This window comes from Labrus bergylta, chromosome 6 (assembly GCF_963930695.1).
Source record: "Labrus bergylta chromosome 6, fLabBer1.1, whole genome shotgun sequence".
NCBI lineage: Eukaryota > Metazoa > Chordata > Actinopteri > Labriformes > Labridae > Labrus > Labrus bergylta.
In genome coordinates, this window is record NC_089200.1 from 12,141,710 (window position 1) to 12,165,781 (window position 24,072).

At 39.4% G+C, this 24,072-nt stretch overlaps 1 protein-coding gene across 2 annotated transcripts in view; it reads left to right on the forward strand.

The window, feature by feature from the left end:
• pde4cb (phosphodiesterase 4C, cAMP-specific b) overlaps window positions 1-23,998 on the forward strand; it is an 89,333-nt gene extending 65,335 nt beyond the window's left edge. For both annotated transcript variants that reach the window (XM_020655513.3, XM_065955754.1), the window contains 14 exons: window positions 5,519-5,710; window positions 7,794-7,830; window positions 8,151-8,224; window positions 8,903-8,952; window positions 9,262-9,374; window positions 11,865-11,958; window positions 15,584-15,756; window positions 15,844-15,942; window positions 16,135-16,299; window positions 16,526-16,625; window positions 16,991-17,145; window positions 17,872-17,994; window positions 18,659-18,841; window positions 19,022-23,998. In XM_020655513.3, coding sequence (XP_020511169.2) covers window positions 5,519-5,710; window positions 7,794-7,830; window positions 8,151-8,224; window positions 8,903-8,952; window positions 9,262-9,374; window positions 11,865-11,958; window positions 15,584-15,756; window positions 15,844-15,942; window positions 16,135-16,299; window positions 16,526-16,625; window positions 16,991-17,145; window positions 17,872-17,994; window positions 18,659-18,841; window positions 19,022-19,591 — 2,128 coding nt within the window. In that variant the 3' untranslated portion in view covers window positions 19,592-23,998. The remainder of the gene's footprint in view (window positions 1-5,518; window positions 5,711-7,793; window positions 7,831-8,150; window positions 8,225-8,902; window positions 8,953-9,261; window positions 9,375-11,864; window positions 11,959-15,583; window positions 15,757-15,843; window positions 15,943-16,134; window positions 16,300-16,525; window positions 16,626-16,990; window positions 17,146-17,871; window positions 17,995-18,658; window positions 18,842-19,021) is intronic.
• Window positions 23,999-24,072: the final 74 nt, after the last annotated feature.

Genomic DNA, 24,072 nt, shown 5'->3' on the forward strand with positions numbered 1-24,072 from the left:
ACAGTTTCTCAGCATATTGTGTACTGTGTTATTGTGTATAATTTGTCATAATTCAGGCTTAACTGACCTTTGTCATCAAATGACGCCTTGTTAAATTCATACAGTGTGTTTCCACAGATTCAGCCACTTCAGATTGAGGCTTTTTTTATTTATTTTACCAGCTATTCCATTTAACCTCTACGGCATGGGGCATCCTGACCTGACCTTTCTTTAATGAGTTTGTATTGTGTTTGTTTATTTGTGTCTTCTGTAAAGCACATGGAGTTTACATTTGTATGAAATGTGCTAAATAAAATTGAATTGAATTTTTAGAATCGATCAATCAGCTGAAACTCATCTCTTCAGAATATGTCTTCCAGTCAGAGCACCAGATCATCAGATTTGTTACTGCAACAAGGAGATGTCTTACTCATTCTGGACTAATCTATACAAAAATAGATTCTTCATATTGAAAGAAAATATTGAGCCCGATGAGCACATGGTAGTAATGTAAAGTTAAAGAGAAGGGGATCTGTACTGCTCGTTTAGTGAAGAGGAGACGAGTTGTAAAAACCGAAGATGAAGTGAGGTTAACTCATTGCTTATGATGCCTTGTTTGGACAAAGTTGGCAGATTTTTTTTACTTGCTTGCCTTGACATGAACAGGTCTTGGACTCCATAAATAATTTCCATCTTTGTTCTTGTCCTGCCAACATTCCTGTGTGTAATGCCATGACTATATAAACACACGTACCACACACAGTGGAAGTGGAGAGGAAAGACATGTTAGACAAAGGGCTGGGTGAGGGGGAGGCGGTTTGTTTTTCTGCTGTTTCAAGATGAAATGTACGATAGGCTTGAGGTGTAAAGCAAACAACTCCCTTTACTCCTTCACACCTATTCCCCCCCCCCCCAAAGAAAACACCCCACAACAACACATCATGCCCAAAAACACACACCCTTCTAAAATGTAACTTTTTTACTGCTTTATACTTGAAGTGTGCTTTTCATTTTAAATCAATAAGGAGTCATTAAGTAACCCCCCCCCCCCCATCTATATCTCATGAACACACACTCATATTGTCTGTTTTCCTCTTCTCTCCTCCGCACCTCTCGCCTCCTTCATGATGTGATGTTTTGGGCCCCTCTGACAATTCCCACGCTGTGAGGGAAGCAAACCGGAGGGAGCGTGATTGTATATGTGTGTGTGAGGTTGACCTCTGACCCTGGGCCTGTGTCATCCACCATCAAATAACATCTGTCCTTGAATGTTGTTTTCTGTACCCCTCTCACATGGATCCCTTGAATCCCTCGGCCCTGGTTTCCCATGAGTGAATCACAATCACACATGCATGGAAATGGAACTGGTCATACTTTATATTTCCTGTGTTGTGTTTTGTGCTGTTTAAAACGTTAAAGCTATTAAAGATGTCATAAAGTCTGTCTCGGGTTAAAGAACATGACGTACTGATATAACTGAAAAAATGGCTTGGGAAAAAGCCTTAAAGCCAAGTGACCCTAACTCAAGTACTTTGTTCAATGAGGAGCATTATTACAGAGACATTTATGGAAAGGTGTGTTTTGATGTTGAATATCATTGTAATGTGAATGTTTACCACTCTGGAAGCATTTTAAGTCACATTAGCTTTCGAACATTGTTGATATTTTCCCTGTGGATTGATCTATATATATATAATGGTTAATAAATTGGTTTAAAGAAATATTTCATATGGCTCTTCATCCACCAGCTTTTAGCAAAAGCAAATAAACTATTTTAAATATTCTAAATTATTTTCAAGTAAAAGGATCCTTCTCCTTCCAAATTGTAATGAGGTTCAAACTAAACATCTTGGGAACAAAGGCAGACTTAGTTGTGGGTTGTGTGTGGTAGAGTGTGAGAAAAGTTTAGTAAAAACAAAAAAAAACAGGGTTAAAGAGAGAAAAGGGAGCTGTCATTTACGTCAGAGACATGGAAAACAATGCTGGAGGCAGGAGACGCACCAAGGTCAACTTGTTGTGTGTGCTGTGACTGAACAGGACGCCTGCCTGCCTGTTTGTAAAAAGGAGGCTTGTTTTACCCAATTACAGAAGCAAGTAGTTGCTGTTTTACAGACTGTACTCGCATTGATGGATGTTTGAGTAATATAGTTGTAAAAATTCTAATGAAAGCAGTAGTGTCTGTTAGTGTTTTTCTTGAAGTCTGGTGTCGGCATCTTAACAGTCTCATTTTGGCAAAAAATGTATTTGAGCTGGAAACATTTTCATCTCTATCTACGTCACAGACTAAAAATGTAAACTCTTTAACTCTTAAAGATGTTTCCTTTTTTCCCCAACATCTCACTTTTTCTACTTGTTTGCTTCATATCCCTTGCATTATTCAATAGGTTAATATCCTTTGCATTGCTTTCCTACTCACATACTTTTCCCTTCCTGCCCCAGAAACATAATATTCCCTAGAGGAGCTGTGTCATCCACCGTCCCTCATTGCTTCTCCATTACTTCTCTATTTTACTAGTGATGGATGAAAATAAGATGCAGTCGATTTCTTAACTTTACAGACAAATAATGAAATGTTTGTTTCAACTTATTTAGCATTTTATTGTAAAAAAAACATGCAATGTAAGAGATATCATGGAAGAGCTAACCTATCAAGGCCTCAAAAGATAAAAACTAGGATCCGTTATGTAACGTCCTTAGATTTAACATTTTAGTGAAAGGTAAGAGATTCTATGTTCCTGCACATCTGAAAATTATTTGGCTTTAGATTCATTTTCTCAAATTAATTTTTCTATTTCATCAGTGAAAAACAATTCTTTACAAGATGAGGACATGTGAATAAGTGAAAGAAGTTGCAGTACATTTTTTCCTTCAATAGTGGGCGCTGTCTGCCTATCAGAAGTCTGTAGGCTGCTGCTTCTTGAATGGGAATAAATGTTTTGAATCAGCAGTAAACGTAGTGAACTGCAGCCGCTAAAAAGCTCAATGGTGATATCAAATCTGTAGAATGTGAAATGTTTGAAACCTTTTTTGTAAATAAAAATGTGTTGATGTATAGGGGATATTACTTCATATTTAGTGTTTAGAAATGTGTTGTGCATTCTTTGTTGCAGTCTTAGAAAGCATCAGATTAAATATAGGTATCATCAGGTCTGTAACCTTGGACCATTTATGTGATGGAGACTCTGCTATGAAATAAGCTTATTTAAATGTGTTTCTTGGATAAATTGTTTCTATGTTTGTTCTTCAGTTAAAGATAGAACGGATAGTAGGAAAGTTTGCCTTCAAAAGATACACAACACAGTTATTGCAATCCATAAATCTTGGTTTTCAGTGTACTAATTATTACAAATGAACATGTTTAGTAATTTAATCCAATGGTTTGCTCTACGGTCACAGTATAACATGAGACCATCTGACCTGATCACATCTTGACAGTGGCCATGTAGATCGTCAAAGTGTCCTTGAGCTTCAGTGCCCTTGTTCACTGAGAGATTCAGGTGGATTCATGAAAGAAATCGATTATGTTGCTAAATAATGGATTGAAAGGCGCCATCAAGAGGAACTAAACTAAAAAAAAATCTCATTTCATATGTTCAAATATGTATTTGGGGGAGGGGTGGGGATGGGGGGGGGGTCATCTACGTAAGCACTGTCACGAGTCTCCTAGTGCCCGTCTTTCCTGGCAGGCAGATCTATTTTTAGCTTCTGACGTCATTGGTCTCCTCTGATGGAGCCTCGTCACAGCCGGCTACACCAAGCCATGGGGTGGGGTGTAAAATAGGTTTTGGGTTAGGTGTGTATTGGGAGGGTTATCATTGAGGTAAGCCCTGCTGCAGCCCCACCCCCATTGACATGTCACACCAATCAGGTGGGAGATGCTGTACCACATCACTGTGCTGGATACAGCTTTCCTCATAACCCCCACCTTCTCCCTCCTCCGATCCTTTCTCGCTCTCTCTCTCGCTCTCTCTCTCTCTCTCTCTCTCTCTCTTGCTTCTGTGAATTAGGCCTTTCATTCAGCATCGATTGCATAATAGCCATCTTTGATTTATCAGCCACTGCTATTGCTGGAGTGCCTGAGGCACACTGAGCTAAAAATAGGCATACTGTAGAAGCTGGCGTCCTTTGCTCTGTTAGCTATTATTTGTTATGATCAGAGAATGAGTGGGCTGTTATAACCAGAAAACTATTTGTTTTGTAAAATAAATTATGTGGGATCCACTTAACAGTGCTTTGAATTTCTTTGAATGTTCATTTTATATCATCTCAAAATATGAATAGTTGTAACCAAAAGGTTGCTGGTTTAAATCTTCGACTCTTCTGGAGAATGAACAGTATCTTTACTTCTCTTATGAAGTCAGCGTGTCTGTGAGAAAGGCAGAGCCCTGCTGAGGGAACATGAGCTGTGCAAAAACATTTTCATAAAGATCAGCAAGAAATCATTTTCATGTTAATGGTATTATGGTATAAACCCTTCACTACCAATATCAGTCATCAGAGAAGAAAATAGAAAGAACCTGACTCTAATGTTTCTCTATCAAGGCTCTTCACTCCTTTGTGGTTGAACAGTCACTTGAAAATTCACTTTTAAAAATTGTTGAATGTTTGCAATTCTCAAGAACCGAGATGGGCTGTTATACTGTGTGCTTACAGTAGATAGACTGAAACCAAATGGACCAAAGGCAGATTTTTCATGAAAATACCAAAGATTTCATTTTAATCACACAAAATGTGTATTTTTTAAATTGATGCGCATAGACATAAATAATTTTGTTCAGTAATGGGGGTGTCTTATCAGTGAAGAGGCTTGGAGGTGGGTAAAAATTAGAGAGTTGCGGGGGGGCTGTATGGACAAGTAGCTCTTCTGACGCACCTCACATGAAGTCAGTGCTGACGTCATACAGCGATAGCAGAGGGAAATATATGTGTGTGAGTGCGTTTGTGAAAAAGCAAGTCATCACAAGGTAGACTGTTTCAAAAAGACGTTCACTGTGAGGGGAAAATGTTTATATCCCTCAAACAGCATCAAATACACTTTGTTTCTTTATTTTCATGAATGGGTTGGTTTTTACATACTGAAAACATAAGAATAAATAAACCTGCTGTCACTTTCTTTTGTCGTTGTCTGAGATCATTTATTGCAATAAAACATGCTAGTGTATTTGGAATACCATCTGGTAATGGGACATGCTGCCTTCTGCATATTCCACGTACATCTTCAGACACTCTGCAGAGACTTTATCGTTTAGCTTATCTCAGCCTTGTCTTATTTATTTTCTTACTCCATGTGTTAAAATACAGCTCACAGTATGTGGGGGTCACAGGGTTTGTACTGTTGTGGTTGTTATGTGTACCTCCGATTTATCATGTACATTTAGTGTTAGTTATTAGGAGTTTGTCATCGGTCATGGCACTGTTTAAAAAGGTAGTAGTAGTAGCTGCTAGGCTGTCACCTGACTACCTTAAACAATGCAGTTTAAAGAATCATGAAGTAAACATCAACAGTCATTTTATGTATTTATTCTCTCTCTCTTTGCAGTTTTGATGTGGAGAATGGCTTGTCAGTGGGTCGCAGTCCACTGGACTCTCAGACTAGCCCCGGTTCTGGTCTGGTTCTTCAGGCCAACTTCCCTCACAGTCAACGCCGCGAGTCCTTCCTCTACCGCTCCGACTCAGACTTCGACCTTTCACCCAAAACCATGTCACGCAACTCGTCCACTGCCAGCGACCTGTGAGTATTTCAAAGATACTCTCCTATGACCTGTAGCCTAACATCATGCTTCTTGCATGGTGGAGCTGCTTAGCTAGAGTCAGAGGAAATCTATGGGTCTGAATCCAGAAGAAACCACTACAAACTAAATTACAACAGTGGATTAATGAAGGCTTGAACAAGCCAATTAACTTCACAACTTATTAAGCTTTAAATATGAATATTAAAAGTTGTTTATTTAACTTTTCATTTAACAACAGACTAGGTGCTTGATACAAAGAAATTAAATCTCTGGATTTTACAAGTCACTCAGTGATGTACATCAGCAGTGAAAAATAGTATAATAATTAAATAATGGAATCAACCTTAAACATAGAATACATCTAGTACACTTTGTTTACAGAACAGTTACCAGGGGAAACATAAATGTATTATACGAATGTTTTTATGTGAAACTATACTTTACTCTTTGATACTCAAAACATTGCAATTATTTTCGCATTTGGCTTTGCAGATGTTTTTGGTGGCAGAGATCATGTTTTTCTGTTAACAAGAAGAGCAGTCAAGTGTAGCTAGGAAATACAAGTCAAGTCAGAGCTGTAGTCTTAGCTCAGAACTAGCTTTTGATCCAGTTCTTGCCTGTTTGTGCAGCCAAAGGTTTCTGTGTGCAGCTAGCAGTCTCAACCACCAATAGCTGTCGCTCCTTTGTTTTGAAGGGAGGAAGGATTGAAGCATTGGGAAGTCAATTGGCAGCCCCGGTGAGACAAAATGTGAAGACTGCTGTCATTTTCTGCCTGCCTCTTTGGGCTGTGACATGTTGCCAGAAGTCAACATCACTAACCCCCCCCCCCCCCCCCCACACCCTACCCCGCCCCCCAAACTCACCCTCCCACCACCACCATCATCCCCACCACCACTACCACCCAATTTCCCCCCCTACACCCCGCACTACCACTCAGAATTCCACTTTAAACATCAGCTTTCCCTGAACACAACCTGAACAACATATAGAATAAATATATTGAGTTTTCTGAGACAGTCACAGAAACATTTGATAGATGGTGATCTGTATTCACCCACATTAGGCTATGCTATGTATTTTCCAGTATGTTAAAAAAATACGATAAATTTAAAAGGGTTTTTTGTTATTAAACCCTCAAATTCAGGAAACGGTGAACAGAAATAATAGCTCAGGTTTTTCCAAATCCTGCACTTAATATTACATAATTCATATTGCTGGTCAGGGATATGCTGGCATGACTGAGTCTGTACTTTTCACAGTCAATATAGATTAGCCTTAAGTCAAACTGTTAATGGCATGCATGCCTTCTCAAATATTGGCTTCCTTACCACCTAATGCACGAGCATCTCTTGTCACCTGCACATTTCAACTTCTACAAATATTTATCTTGGATGCACACCTACTGTAAGAGTGGCTTTACCCTCAAAGAAACACAGACAGACACCATCAGGTCATAAAGTTAATGTCAATATTCACTTTCCCTTTAGCTTCATCATCTCTGTAGAGCCGGACATTTAAGCTGTTAAATGCTTTAGAACAACGTTCTCATCAAACTGTGCAGCTTCATGTCGACTAGTTGTTGAAAGCAACAGCTTTGATAATTGAAATATGATGTAAAATATAGAACGAATGATTGTAGCTCATTTTTTATAAACTAAAATAACTAGCTCAAAAATGTTTTGAAGTTTGTAACATCACTTCATGCAGGTTTATCTGATTAGTTTGATAAAACTTCAATGGTTATATGCACTACACTATCAGTCTTACTTAAGTGCATATTAAGTTTTTAGTTTCACAGCTTTACCAACTGAAGTTAAACTTGATTTTTCATCTTTGCCTCTAAGTAATATTTGTTGAACTTAAAATATGTCCTTTCCCCTGCTTGTGACTCGTGTGATTTTTGAACTATTGCTCATAGGGAACTCTAACCTTTCTATTGTCCCTGTGTCGTCCCAACCTTCTTTGTCATTATTTGTGTGCTTCTCTTCATTAATTTGATGCAATCGAGTGGTATATCTGGCTTATTCACTGGATGTTTGTTTCTGTTGTTTTTTTGTGTTTTTTTGTTGTCGTATTTTATAGACATGGAGAAGACATGATCGTGACTCCTTTCGCACAGGTTTGTAGCATATGTTTTTCTGGTTTTATGAGACCCGGAGTTTCCTGTAGTCACTGACCACTTTCATAAAACTTGACAAGTCAAAATTTAAAAACAGTATTCTAACCAAGTGGCTCTATGACAGCACTGGGATAAATGTGGTTTGAAAAACATCTGTGTTTCTTTACTGTATTTATACAGTAGGTAATTCAAATTGGAATATTCTCGGTTGTAGGTTCATTCTAAGACAATCTGGCTTACAAGGTTGTTAAAAGAAAAGTCAAATAATGGGTGGAATTACACGTGCCGTCCTCACTCCTGGTTTCTCTCTTTTCTTTAAGGTTCTTGCCAGTCTACGAACAGTAAGGACTAACTTTGCTGCTCTGACACATCTCCAAGACCGAGTGGGAAACAAGTAAGAACATGAAAAAATCCCAGTGGCCTGTTGCACCAGCTATGTTTAAGTTCTGCATTAAGTTTGGGTGCAGTGTCCACACTTAACCCTACATTGAAACCCAATGTTTAACCTAAGTTGTGTTTTTGTTTGGTTGACCACGGTAACGTAAGGAACATCTTAATTAGAAGAACGTAACATCCAAACTGACCTAAGACATGACATTTTGACTCCATGTGACCAATGAAAAAAGCATTGGTCATTTTAGGGTTGCCTCTCGTACCTGTTTGTCTCTGAATAGACAAACAGAAGAAGACGATCTTACTTTATTGATCCCCGCAAGGGGAAATTCTGTTTTTTACACTTGTTAATGAGTCATGCAACACACTCATAGGCTGAAATATACACATGCACAAACATGATCCTATGGACACGCACTAATGGAGAGAAAATAAATTCTGTTAATCAACACACAGAAACGAAAATGTGTGTAAAATATGACCAAGCATTATGATAACTAAAGCCTACACCATACTAGGTGTAAGATTTAAGTTGTAAATGACTCTGACATTGGAACTATCTGAGCTGTTGCAACGAATGAATCCTTGGTAGTGAGTGAACTCTGGGTTTGTTGGAACGTACACATAGCTGCTTGTCATTTTCTTATTTTACTAACACTGCATCTGTTCCTCGTTTCAGGCGGCCTACAACCAGCACCCAGCCGCCCATGTGTAAGCCATGTCTTACAGGTCAGTGTTAATATATCTGAGGTTTGTAGCACATACGTCACTGTAAATAGAGTTAAGGTTGTACTGTTCTAAGCAAAACTCTCAATAAGCCATTTTTTCTAAATAAAGCTAATTTCAGTTACAACCCCTGCTTTAGGTTTGACTGAGACTCCCAACAAGAAAAGCTTATAAACATTTATTTAATTGTGCCAAGAAAACATATATTTAAAATTGCAATATCCCCACTCTGTTTCCCTTTACAAAAATGTGGATACAGACAATTTCATTTGTATTGACTGACCTGTAACATGCTTGTGTTTGAACATTCAGAGGAGCCCTGCCAGAAGCTGGCAGTGGAGACATTGGAGGAACTTGACTGGTGTCTGGACCAGCTGGAGACGCTGCAAACAAGACACTCTGTTGGCGAAATGGCATCCAATAAGGTGGGTTGACAATACCTTAACTTCAAAGTTCTCAGTAGGGCAGCACAATTTCATTGTTATCGCAATATTAAATTAGCAACTACTTTGCTAAAGTCGGAATTTATCACAATAAATATTTAAACAAGCATTGCTTTTACATTGTACCCATTGGACTGGTTCCTATAAATAATGGCAAAGATGTCCACATCATTTTGATGCAGTGAGGTGAAGCTCAAGCTAGCTATCAGCTACCCTTAGATTAACTTGTGCCAATTAAGTGTTGGAAAAAAGCTGCTTTTTTTCTCATATCCTTCAAGTCTACTTCTTAGCAAACCTGAATGGATCAGTGAAAGTGCCTTCAAACTTTCTGTTTGTACGGGTATAGAAAGTGTTGCTGGTGTAGCACAGTTAGTAAGTTGCACTATATGATTGGCTAAAAACATATATCAAATATACCTCAAGAAAAAAAGAAGCTAAGTTTTGTCTTCTTTATATTTGTTATCACTAAATGTAAGTGACATATGAAGGTAAATTCAGGGGTTATAACACATACAGCTGCACTGGAACACATTGTCAGACCCTCCAGGCATCATGAATGGGCTATCCCTCCCCTGAATCAGTTAATCAGCATCTCCAAACTCTTCTCCTTCCTGCTTTTCTCCACCACCTGGCGGCTACATTTTTTCTGCCTCCAACTCCCATTCAGATTTCTCTTCTCCACCCAGCCCCCGAAGCAGGACGAATCTTATTGGTTAGAGAAGGGGGGACTGTGTGCAGGACAGGGGAGGGGGGTTCCTCACAGCCTCCCGCTCTCTCTATACGTGTCTCATTGAGAGTGTGTGACAGTAGTTGGATGAGCGACTGCAGTCACACCGTTTCTACCCTGATGGTCGACCACATCCCCAGTTTGCGCCCATCTCACAACACCCTACCCTTTCCCTCTGACCCCCAAACCCCCACCTCACCTCCACCACAGGACAAGGGACTATGGGAACATTCATTTCCAAACGGACTTCTTTCTCATGTTCAAAGCGACTCTGCTGCGCGTGGAGCAGAAATGAATGTGAAGATTACAACTATTTACTAAACAAGCAAACTTATCTGCTTGTGGTTTTGGATTTAAGCAACCTCTGACATCAGCGTGCGCAGTTTGAAATGCTTGCGTCGGCTTTCCTCGATAGTCTTTGCTGGAGACTCACACAGGTGAGCCATGTAGAAAGATTCTTGCCTTGTTTACAGGGGAATCTGATGGGCAGCAGTGTAAGCTTTGCAGAGGGCTTAACGCTGAGTGATCCTGCCCATTAGATCTAAATCAGTACTGGATCCCCACACGGGCTGAATATCGAGAGTATGTTCGCGTATGCATGTATATGTGTGTATGCAAAACAAATTGATTTTAAAAAAAGTCATGCATGTTAGCAGGACATTCTGTTAATTATTTATTTAATGACATTTTAGCGCTGTTTCTTGGTTTGCAGCAGAACAAATATGTTGAATATCGTTTGAAAATGTAAATATGTGAATTCATGTGGGTATGTGAGAGTAGTTTGCAGAGACTGAGGAAAACATGAGGAATCAGAAGCTACAAAAGAAGGAAGCCGAATGATAAACAGATACATCTTAGTTAAAGGATCTTAATTCATGAATGTTTTTTGTCATATAGTAGCAACATAAACACTGCAGCATCACTCTCCACTCCACATCCCCTCCCTCAGCCACCACATGCCAAATATGTTACATAATCAGTGTGGAAGCTACTGCTGAAAAAATACTGAACACTTCTGTTCTCATAAATCTTCTTTAAAATATGTATAACTAGTGTTTTTCAGATCCCAACAGTTCAGATTTCTCACTGTGTTTTCAGACAGACATCCTCTGGGGATGTTGTGTGATGTACTTAACATTATACAAAACAACTCAGTGGATTTTTGAGAGGGGGAACTAAATTAATTTGCTTGAATGACACCTTTGTCTGCCCCTAATTTTACACTAAGGCTGCAACTCACTATTGTTTTCATTGTTGATTAAGGTAATGAACATTAACGTTGCATCATGTCTTATCACAGAGTAATCCATATCCCTGCTAATTTGTATGATTTATTATTATTATTTTTATTATTATTATTCCAATAACCTGATATGTTGTCTAATTCTGTACATTTATCTTCCCAAGTAAAAAAAAAAAAATGTATGTATACTCTTAGAATATGTACTTATCACTGAAACATCACTTATATATTCTTCTCATCAGGTAACAAAATGTTATGAATGAAACAGTGTGACATGTGAATCATAATATATGGTAAACATCACGTCCTCTAGGAGTGTGTTCAGGCAGTTCATGAAAGGAGTTAAATGAAAAATAATTTCTCATTCAAGGAGAAAAGATGAACAGGAGGAACTCAGGGACTTTAAGGGTTCTATTCTATAACATATTAATCTATGTACATGTTTCAGCTATGAACCTGGACTAACCACCTTTTTGTGTCTGGTTTTGTTGTGTCTTCACAGTTTAAGAGAATGCTAAACCGTGAGCTGACCCAGCTATCAGAGACAAGCCGCTCAGGAAATCAGGTGTCAGAGTTCATCGCAAACACCTTCCTAGGTGAGTTGAAATACCAGTATGAAACAAATGAAATGTCTCTGTGGGAGGGAGAGCTGCTGTTGGTTAGCTAAATCCTTGTTGATAAAAATTCCTTTAACTTGTGTTTTTATGGGAACTGAATCGGTCGCAAGTTTACAAGGTCCAATTAGCTACAAGTGAGTCAGTGTTTTACTAAAACCTTGTAGAAATGGTATATTTATAAATCATATAATGTTCAGTCAACTCTAAAATTAAACTGGAGTGCTTTTATATAACTTCTGAAATTATAGAATCAGCAGTTTTTGGTGATGTTTTTGTATTTGAACAATCAAAACACTATTTTGAGTCATCTCACTGAAATTACTCAGTTCATAAAAATATGATGTTCACTTTGTGAATTAAACAAAATGAAGTAAACATGCCAGTGAGGCCTATGTTTTTGTGCTGCCTGCTCATCTGACTAAAAGGAACTTAATTGTGCATTTGCATGACTTAGCTTTATTGATGGTTTTACCGTCTGTTTTATGAGATGAACAGAAAAACCGTGACGGTAGAGAACCATTCATACAAAGAGCAATTCAAAGTGCTCTACACACAAAGAAGCAAAAGAGGCTTTTCAATTAATTTTCTTGTCAAGTCAAAGTTAGGGGGAAAGAATGAAATACATTTGGGGGGGGGGGGGTGACTTCAGGAGATGTTAAACACATAAAAAACATTACATTTAAAAAAGGGAGAGGAGCAAAGGGTTTTGAGGAAACAACAGCGGGGAGACGTATCAGGAATCCAAGAAGGATTTCAACATTTCTTGGAAGGAGAAATTGTACAGGGAAGAAGGAATATAAGGCAGAAAATATAAAGACAGCATGTTTTAACCGGAGAGGAGATCTGCTTGTTAATAAGAATGAACAGAGAACGTGAGATTTCTCCTTCCTTAAAGGAGAAGGAGGCGCGCCGACAGACAGCATTCCCTGACACATTGTGTGGCGTTGTCGTAGCAACAGGGTGCAATTTTATTAGACGGCATGTTGCATCAATAGGAGGCTCAGTATTCAACAGCCCTGCCGGCAGGATGGAGGTCCAGCCGAACGAGGATGGAGCTGTCAGTCGGATGCTGTTTTGCTATGAGTGCCTCAGCATTAAAGCCGGCTGCATTTGGAAATGAACACGATGGTTGTGGGTGTGAGGAAGAGGAGGCATTGTGAGAGAGGTGAGAGGGACCAGACAGCGCCTCGTGTGATGCTGTCACTCAGGTCGCTCTGCATCTTTATGCTGTCGTGGGCTCGCATCGTGGCTCTGATCGGGATATTTGTCAGTAAATCCTGCCTACCGGGAGGATGATATTTGGAAACAGGCTGTCTTTGATTGCTAATGGGCTCATTATTGTCCAGTTTTGTTCAAATGAGGATGAGTCATTTTCATCACTATCATGTCTTCTTAAACAGCACCTTTGTGTCAACAAATGATATGGAGATTCTGGTGATTCTGGTGTTGGAGACCTTGCTTTGGTGATCTCTGTGTTTCTGCTTAAAGGATGTCAAGCTTCTTTCTGGGTTAAAAAGAATCTCCAACCTGTAGTCGTGATGAAACCTTTTCATACCTACATTTGGAAAAACACAAGAAGCGCTTTGTCATCAAGCTGAAGGCAAGGCTGAGCTTCTGTAAGGCAGATTTACCCATCATCCTTAGCGTTCTACTACTGTTATTCTGCTCCTGCTGCCATGTATCACATTTATGGTCACCATGTTTTGGTCTGAAAATAGAGTAATGTTGTGCAGGTGTACTGATTTTACATGAATATATCTGTGTCAGTGACCCACTAACTCTGGTCTAAATACAGTGAATACTATGTAATGTAAACATTCAAAACATATTGCTTTCATTTCAATCTATATATTATTCTATTTGACATGTTGATGACATTGTCGTACTTTGTATACTCCTCCAAAAAGAGACGCATATAAATTAGTTTTTTAAACTGATTGTGAGCAACAGTAAAATACTGGAGCAAAGTAAAGTCCTGTTTTTGACGATGTCATTATTACAGACTCTCAGTATGCGTTGAAAAAACAGGCATGTACATTTTTAACAAAATAAGGCATATGTTAATATTTTGAAAATGACAAATTGAACTGAACATTTGTGTAAAATGAAGGTAAAATGACAGTATGTTTGGTAGAAGAGATCTGAATGATCTGTTTACGAGGATTTAATTTTTGCCTGACCTCAGCTGAAATGATGTTCATGTAGACTGACAGATCAGCTGTGTCAGTCGGTTTGAAATGAGTCAAGCTGCTCATTAATAGCTTGTAAGTGTATCCAGACTGCCCTCCCTAATGTCTCTATGCTTTGTTGAAGGCTGGCTTGCTTTTATCACACGCTTCCTTTGAAATATGCACTGTAACTAATGCACACGTGTTCACATGCTGCACGACTAACTACAAGACAAGTCGGTACTAGCCAGAGTAGTTGTAACTATTAGGTGAAGATGGATTATGCTTGTGGCAGTTTTAGTGAAAATAGTAGAGCAGTGGTAGTAGTAACCACTGTGACATGAAGTATTAGAAATAGATGTGATGTTAGGAGTAGAGTTTGTATCAGGTGCTGTTTTCACAAGTTGAAATGTTTTCAGTGTTCTCAGAGGTACTTGCTGCAGCAATTGTTTGCGCTTGCTGATTGCTTTGATCAATAATAATAATAATAATAGATAGATAAATAGATAGATAGATAGATAGATAGATAAATAGATAGATAGATACTTTATTGATCCCGAGGGAAATTCAAAGCATCCAGTAGCAGGTTACTAAGATGCAGATGACATGAAACATTTGTTACAAATTAACCACAAACCCGACGCCCCCCTCCCATACATATATATTAGCCTGAAAAAAATATTTAAGAATACCCCTAGATGAATTAAAACATTTTGGCAATGTTTAAAAAGAATAAAATGATCAAAAACAGACATTAAATAACAGTCAGTGCAAATAATTAACAGTCAGTGCAAAATATAATAATGATGAGAGCACAATGGTGGTTTAGCAGAATAAACTAGGTTGGATGCAAACAGCAGAAGTTGATGAGTAATCTACACTTATCACATGGCTAGTAGTCAGCTAGTAAATAAAGCAGGAGTTGAGAGTGCAGACCAGAAACAAACTATGGTCCCCTTGGCAGTCTAGTTGGTCTATGTGAGAAAAGTGAAGAGAGGTCTTCTGGGATTGGTTTTAATTGTTCAATCTGGGTTTTTTTCTTGTGCTGTGTGGAAGAAAGACAGATTAATGCCAAGATTGTAATGCTTTCAGAAAGGTCAGTGGGTTAAGACATGTGAGGCAATGCCTGTTTTATCACAACATATTCTGTAAAGTCATTTCCATTTCCTGGTGCTTCTTCTCTTTTTCTACCGACAAAAAACTGCTTCATTGAGTGTAACAACTTTTTGTGCAGTTGAAGAAGTCTTATTGAATGTTCTCTTCCCTAAGACATGTGTGCAGAAACCCTGCACCTCTTTAAGATACTTCTATAACAGGTCATAACTTTCTGTGTTTGAGTTGGAGTCGGTAGGTAAATATGACAGTGGGGAAGAAGTGTCTTGCAATTTTACAAATAAATACATATTATTAAACAGTATGCTTCGATGTTTGCACAGAGAAACAACATGACGTGGAGATCCTGTCTCCACCTTCTAAGGAGAAGGAGAAGAAAAAGAGGCCGATGTCACAGATCAGCGGGGTGAAAAAAGTAACACAAAGCCCTGGCTTAGCATCTACCTGCATCCCTCGCTTTGGAGTCAGCACATCACAGGAAAGCATGCTTGCCAAGGTCTGTCCACACAGAAATGCTCACAGACAGAAAAACACACAAACATAGACTCACTGTGTCTCATAGATAACCTGTTCACTTCTCCAGGAGGTCGAGAACATTAACCGTTGGGGTCTGGATATATTCAAGATAGCTGAATTTTCTGGAAACCGCCCTCTGACGGTTGTCATGTACTCCGTCTTCCAGGTGGGTAAATCCTTCAGCTCATATTATGCTCACCTCATAAAATATCTAATTTAAAGAAATACAGGGATTATGCTGTAATGAAATCACAGCCAATTTAAAGTTCACACATTGACCACCAACACAGAATAGAGACTGTAATTCAGGGTTACTGTGACTCTGACTCTTTACTTCCTCCTTCCTCTTACTTGCCAGGAGCGAGACCTTCTGAAAACCTTTAAGATCCCAATTGACACCTTCATCACCTTCATGATGACCTTGGAGGACCACTACCATGCTGATGTAGCTTACCACAACAACATTCATGCTGCCGATGTGGTGCAGTCCACTCACGTCCTCCTATCCACCCCTGCTTTAGAGGTGAACTGAGACAGACAATGTTCTTATTCTACCTCATGATGTCTTTGTTAATTCTATTTTTCATGGACTTTGGGATGCAGCTTATAAACATATGGACCACAGTTCCATCAGTAGACAGGAGGACACTGAAGCTTGTGTGTGAAAAAAAAAGGTCAAAACAACAGTTTAATGTCAGTATGTTAGTATAAAAATGTAAATTTTTGTTCTGTGCTTTGCTTGACCCCAGGCGGTGTTCACAGATCTGGAGATCATGGCTGCTCTGTTTGCTAGTGCGATCCATGATGTTGACCACCCAGGAGTCACCAACCAGTTTCTGATCAACACAAGTAGGTTTCTCTCCGTCTCTGTACAAAACCACAACAATAATTAATACACAAAAGAGAACGATTCCCCTTATTGCCTGAGACCACTTAAAATACAGAAAACTATAAACATAAACACATATTTAAAACTGTTGTTTCAGATTATGGAAAGAGAACTTCGTGTAAAAAGGTCACCTTGTATTTATATTATTTTAATTTGTATTATTAATATTTGTAGCCACAGGCTAATATTACAATATTGTAACGGCACTGGCTCTTATTAAGACTGGGCTTCAGTCAGCACTGATTCAGAACATTTAATTACAGTCAGAAACATTTTGTTTGTTCTGATAAATGTTATTCAACAACTTCAACTTACATCACTGAAGGTTCTGAGCTAGCTCTGATGTACAATGATGCCTCGGTGCTGGAAAATCATCACCTCGCAGTTGGCTTCAAGCTGCTCCAAGAAGACAACTGTGACATCTTTGAAAACTTGAGCAAGAAGCAGAAAGACTCCATCCGCAAGATGGTGATTGACATGGTGAGACTGCTACATCTTTCACATTCAATATTGATTTCCTCTGCAGCCGTTCTCTACCTGGACTGGCCCTTGACAGTTTGTAAAGTTTATGTACAGCTGCTACAGAAGCTTTATGTTTATGGTCACAGAGTACTTTAAGTAGGTTGCTGGAATAACATCAAGTCTGACTCAGGCCATGTAGATGTCTCTATAAACTGGCCTTTGGTCGCCTTTTTTCAGACAGCTCTTCTTCCCTATCTGCTGGATCTGCAAGTACTTTCTTCAAATTTCAATTTCTACATTGAGAAGAACTTCAAATCGTGCAACCTACACACTGACAATAGATTCAAGTCTTACAATATGACAGACCCTACATCCTATTCCAATCATTTTTTTTGAGGGGCTTTAGCTATTTTAATGCCAGGGTTTGCCTCCCAGTATACAAATATCCCACCAAACCAGGCTTAATCCCATGTTCATGTGTTACTCTTGTAGCTTGTTGGAATCGTTTTACTTTGTATGGGTTTTAAAGAAAGACACTAAATAACCCTGGAAAAATACAATTGTAATCATTGATAAATATAGAATTAGATGGGCAGTTCTCACCCCCTGTTGAAGAGACTACATCATCTAATCATATCATTTAATCCTGAAGATTTCTGCCTCCTGCCCTTCCTCCAGATAAACGTGTTGTTGTAGGTCACGGTTGTTGCAATGACCCGTTTTTGTGGTTTTTGTCTTCATTAGGTGCTTGCCACCGATATGTCCAAACACATGAACTTCTTGGCAGACATGAAGACAATGGTGGAGACCAAGAAGGTGACTAGTCTGGGAGTCCTGCTGCTGGACAATTATTCTGACCGCATCCAGGTGAGAACTCCTCCTAATGACACTGAATATCACAAAAATACACATTAAATAACGACGCACACTATATAGATATGAATATTAAACTATTTTCAAAGAGAGAAACTTTAATTTGTTCAAAAAGATTTGCTCAGAGTGAGCTGTAAATAACATTAGATCTCAGGTATTGGCAGCAGCATTTCTCCATATATATTTTGTTCAGCCAGGAAGCTGGTGACACAGTGCTGCCACCTGCTGGATTACTACGGTACTATTTCATCCTCTGTATGTTTAGTTATATTTTGTGGTGTTTGCAAAATCAGGGCAAATTTAACATAAGTATTGCTGTTACATCCCTGAAACTTTTTCAGATTTATTGGTGGTGGGTTTATAAAAAAAAAACGGGGACCATCTGGAAAAGAAAACATGCAGTATTTGTCATCAGAGAAACATAACATTTCTTTTAAAGGTCTTTTGGATCTTTATGCCTTAATTTAGAGACAAGATGGCAGATAGAGTCAGAAATAGAGGAGAAAGAGAGAGAGAGTAGAGAATGACATGCGGGAAAGGAGCCACAGGTCGGACTTGAACACGGGCTGCCCTCTTGGAGGATTATAGCCTCTGTACATGGGGCGCGCGCACCATACACGAGGCTACTGGCTCCTGTAACTTAACATTTCTCCTGCAGGTTCTTCAGAACATGGTCCACTGTGCCGACCTCAGCAACCCAACCAAACCACTGGAGCTTTACAGGAAGTGGACAGACCGCATCATGGTGGAGTTCTTCACCCAGGGAGACCGAGAGCGGGACAAGGGCATGGAGATCAGCCCCATGTGTGACAAACACAACGCCTCTATAGAGAAGAACCAGGTAACATCTGCTGACAACGGGAATGACAGGGCAAATACATTTAACTCAGAGTAACACATGTTGAAGGATTTATTATTTGAACACATAAAGCAAAGACATGTTCCAGCGTTCCTCATCTGTTTGCTTTTGAATTTAAGTTATATATGTTTCTGAATTAATTAATGTTATGCCTATACCCAGGTTGGTTTCATCGACTACATCGTCCACCCTCTTTGGGAGACTTGGGCAGACTTGGTGCACCCTGACGCTCAGGACATTCTGGACACGCTGGAGGATAACAGGGAGTGGTACCAGAGCATGATCCCCCACAGCCCCTCACCCTCCAGCCCTGATGAGCTCCAGGCTGGGCTAGGACCAGGAGGAGACTCTGCTTTGGGAGCAGGAGGGACCCTCCCTTCAGGAGGAACAGGGGACAAGTTCCAGTTTGAACTCACTCTGGAGGAAGAAGAGGAGGATGAGGAGGAGCTAGATTCTGATCTGGAGAGCCCTCTAGATGAAGAATCCCAGTCAGGTGGGGAGCGGCACCAAGACTCCTCCTCCCCATCTTTGTCGCCAGACCCACGCAGCAGCAGCAGCAGGTACCGCCCCCCCTCGCCTCACCCATCCAGGAACCTGAGCCTGGTTGCCATGTCTGTGCGGAGCCCCCAACCCCACAGGACACTTGCCTCCCCGGGACAGGAGGGCGCCGACAGGGACAGAGACCTGAGCCAGGAGGGCGACGGGGTGGCCTGTCTACGTATGGGAACGTAACAACCAGCACAACCTGCCCCACCCAAGAGACAAGAGCGCTGGATGTAGTGAGATGGGGTGGGGCAGGCCTTAAACAACAAAAGTCTGTATAATCACTACAGTCCCTTTACACTGGAGACACCCTCTCTGATTTTTTATTCTGACAAGACAAATCGCTTTTGCCTCTCTTTGGGTGCCTGATCGGCCTTTTGTGTCCCGTCCTGCTTTGTTGTAGCTTCAGTTCGGAGCGTCCCAGACAAAGACTGCTGCATTCAAACTGGGGAGAACGAGAGGTGAAGGAAATGTCTTCCTCCAAAATAACAGCATATGACGTTCAGACATGTGCAGCGAAGTGCGAGGAGCACCGTGGTTTGACTGGGTCTTGGATATTATTTTGCACCATAGTTTTAATTAAGGTTATGAAAGTACAGATTCTGATTGGAATAAGTGAGTATGATTTGTTTTTTTGTTGAAGAATGATGTGAGTGATGAATCGTTTTTGCCAAATACATGACGTATATGAGCCGTGAGAAAATGGATGGGCCTTAACCTCAGGGTATGAAGAGAAACATAAATCTAATGTAGCACGGATGTAGTGGGTACCCCTGACCTGACCCGACCCTAAACTGCCTTTCCTGTTTATTTACCTCCAGACCAGAGACACCTGAGATCTACCTGTCTCTACATTTAATGAAAACCCTTTAACTGAAAATCTGGCTAGTGAAGCAATCAAATAATGTATATTTAAACCAGCTTGTAGCAGCGCAGAGATTGAACAATGAAGACTGAACTGCAGTCCGACACGTTGAAAACCCAAAAGAAACCTCCTGTATGATTTATTTTATTTTTTTACCTAAGATGATTTGAATGTTGTCATTGTTTTTAGGTCTTCATTTGTTGTACATTTGCTGGTCTTGTCTCTGTTTATAAGCTTGAAAAGCATTTTTTTTTATCAGGGTGCCTCCAGTCCGCAGTAGCACTTTACCGTTCTTGCCCTTCAGCTCTTCTATTCAGTCACACAAAGGGCTTCACCCACTGTAGCCCTACTGATCGCACACAACATCAGACACGAGGAGCCAGAAGGCAGGGCAGGAAACTGGCAGGCCAGAATTTCACAAACTAACTCAACAATTAGACACCAGCACCAAAATGTTTGACCCTCATATAAGATTACAAGACGAGCCCTTAGTGTACCATTTAAAGTTGGTATTGATGAAGTGGTCCCAGGTATGATGCTTTGCCTCAACTACAAATCTATACAATGTGGGGGAAAAAAGACAAGAATATTATTCCATGTATTGATGTCTGGCAGCAACACAGAAGCTTTGGGCTGCAGTGTTAATGTAAGTTAAAAGCACACTTTAAGCATCCTTCAGTAAGAACAGTGCTGGTATTATTATGTGTTTTTCTTGGTGTCTGCAAATCTCATGAAAAGACCCACAATGCATTAGTTAGTTCCTTCATACTGTCAGTCCTCCTCTTTGACTTTCTGACCCAAATCCATTTGTTTCTTCTTAGAAATACATTTTTAATGTAACAATTATACTCTTTGTTTTATTTTCCTCTTTAAAAAAGAAAAAAAGAAAATGAGAAAGGTGAATAAGTTATTGAAGTTGATCTTTTAAGCTTTTAGCAAACCTCAATACTTTGTTGAGTTTTTATTTACTGCTGCATGGGATCGATCATTTCACCACTGAGGCTCATTTAGATAATTCAACACAAACAATGAAGGTCTATGGCAGTGAGGAATAAGCAGCTAAACAGACAGTGCTTGTTAGAATAACCAGTTCATTGTGGGTTTTTGTTCTTTTCATGAGCTTTGGAGACACTAAGAAAACAAATGATATGACAGTATGTAACCTTTGATTGGGCCTTCTTAGTATTTTCCCATAGACTGGAGCAGACTGTAAGAGAAGTGAATGTGGCCAAGGTGACGTCACACATAACTAGGTTCAAGCCTAGAGTTTTGTCTGCTGCAATCGTGCTTTTTTGCGGAGGGGTAGGGGTCAGAATTGACCATATTTGGATGAGAGGCTTGATACCTAAGAGGTCAAGTTCAGTGATTCAAAATAATTTAAGGAAAAGCCTTAGAGACTGCTAGCAGCACCTTGTCACTCAAAGCAGCTAAGTCCTTCATTATGCATTATTAACTGTAAGCCTTAATATAAGTGACCATTTCCAAAACTTTTGGCACTTCTGCCTTTACTTATTATTTCAGCCATGGGGACGATGCTGGGTATTAACCTCTGCCTCACAAGCAAATGAATGTGATATTTACCACTCTTCATTTCTTCGATTACACGAGCACAGAGTCTGTAAACACACATTAAGCAGATGGCGAAGCAGTGATTATTATCTGGCTTGTAAATTTGGGGAAAACCTGATGTCAGTCTAAGCCTGATTGTTTCCTTTCTACTTCTACTAGAACTTTGAAACCCAAAGTTAAACTTCTACCACGGGTTAAAGCCTGTTTAGTTTTTAATATGTGCTGTTTCCCGATATTCAGACAGCACCTAATAAATCACCATTGTGTTAGCTGCCCACCCTGCCAAGTGGTTTACAGCTTCTAACATTTGTGACAGAAATGAATCTGCTGTAGTTTGAACTGAGGAGTTTTCCGTCAGGTTTTATTTGTAAAGAAAGTGCTTGACTGGGATAACTGTGTGCCATAAGTGTTGAAAACACACAAACACCTGCCAGCCTACGATGCTGTACATTTTTACACTAGAGATTTTACCATTATGATTGTATTAAAGTCACTGACTTTAGAGTGTTAGTTTTTACTAATGAGACATGTAAACAGTATTTAAGAAGACAATTTATTAGATTTTGTGAGACTTAAGATCATCTGTTCATCCTTTTCCTAAACACATAGCTGAGACTTCAGAATGTGTGTAGTTCAGGACTCTTTCTGTACCAAGTACATGTTCAGTGTTTGTCGCCGTCACAAAAGGTAGAGGCCAGGAAGCAACAACCACTACATGAGATATGAAGCACTTCCTGGTCAAGTAGTCGTAGAAAACACTTGTCCTTCAGTATTTTATTCTCTCAGCTAGTATGCTTTAATGAGCAGTCTTACATGTGATGGCAGGGGTTGGAGTGTATAGTTAAAGGACCATTCTGCTGTTATAACATGCTGGGACTCACAATATCCATCTAGAGCTCTGAAAAAGTAAGAAAACGATACATTTCCAGTTTTCATACTTTGTATGGTTTTGTCAAATGCCAAACAAAAATGTATTTAATATTTTATGCTAATTTAACAGAACAAAGAGTTGCTTTAAAGAAAAGTCAAATAATTGAGTTAAAAAACATTTCAGTGTTTCACTTTCTGTATCTCTCAGGGTCTAAAACCCTCAAAGTCCTGTGATGTAAATGCCACGTAAACCTCAGCAAGGTTAGTCGAGCATTTGGATTAAATGTGCTGGTAATTCCAACACTTATCCTCCAGCACCATCCACAGGTCAAACACTATACCTGCACAAAAACCAAGTATGAATGTAACGGCAAGAGAAATAATTCATGATTTCTGGCCTTTTAATTCAAGTTACCTCGACAACAAACTCTCTTTAATTTTTAACAAACTACTTGATTTTGCCTAAAAACAGCACATTCACAGTTTTGTGATTTAGTTAGGGAGTGAACACTGCAGCAAGTGAAGAATTTAAACTGTTAATCTTGTTCTGAAGAGTTGCTCGGTTCTTTGCTGGAATTGTTCAATTATCTTTGACCTGGAGACAAATATGTCTCTAAATTAGAGAGCCAGCCACAAATCAGGACTCAACCTTTATTTAAAAAAGCCACATTCATTCAAAAGTGAAAATGAAAAATAAATTCTAAAAAAATAAAGTCTGTGGTTCTGTGCTTCCCTCTGATTTTAACACAGCCAGGATCATTCATAAGCAATAAGGATTTATTTTTTCACTTATGAAAGACACCAACACTCCAAAATGTTAACAGTTTACTTCTCTCGCTCCAGTGTTCACTTTGTATCTCAGTGCTCAGAATGCTCTCTGTTTGGCATCAGCATGTTAAAGCAGCACAGTGGCTCTTAGGGGACAACATCAGTACCAGTGTTGATGAGCAGCAGAATCTCTGCTCACGCTGCGTTTCTGATGTGCTGATTCTGCCTCCATTAATGTTCATGCTGTCTCGTTTCCTCAGCTCTGTGTTGTGTAAACTTCTATAAAAAGGTATTTATTCTTCAAAGCATCTGTCGAGACAAAGTACTGTAACATAAGATGTTTTGGAGCCGAAAAAAATCAAGTTAACTTTATTACAAGAATGTATACATCTGCCACTCCAATGTTTTTGTCAAAGAAAATGAATTTATTTTTGTTCCTCGTTTAAAGCCAAAAGAGTCTTGGGAGTTCAGGGTGTTTTAAATGAACAATGCCAATAAATTATATTGACAAGTATCAAACTGGATTTTTGTGTGTGTGTGCATTAGACTCTACAAAACACAAGTTTGAACTATGGCTGTTGTGTCGATCAACAGCTTG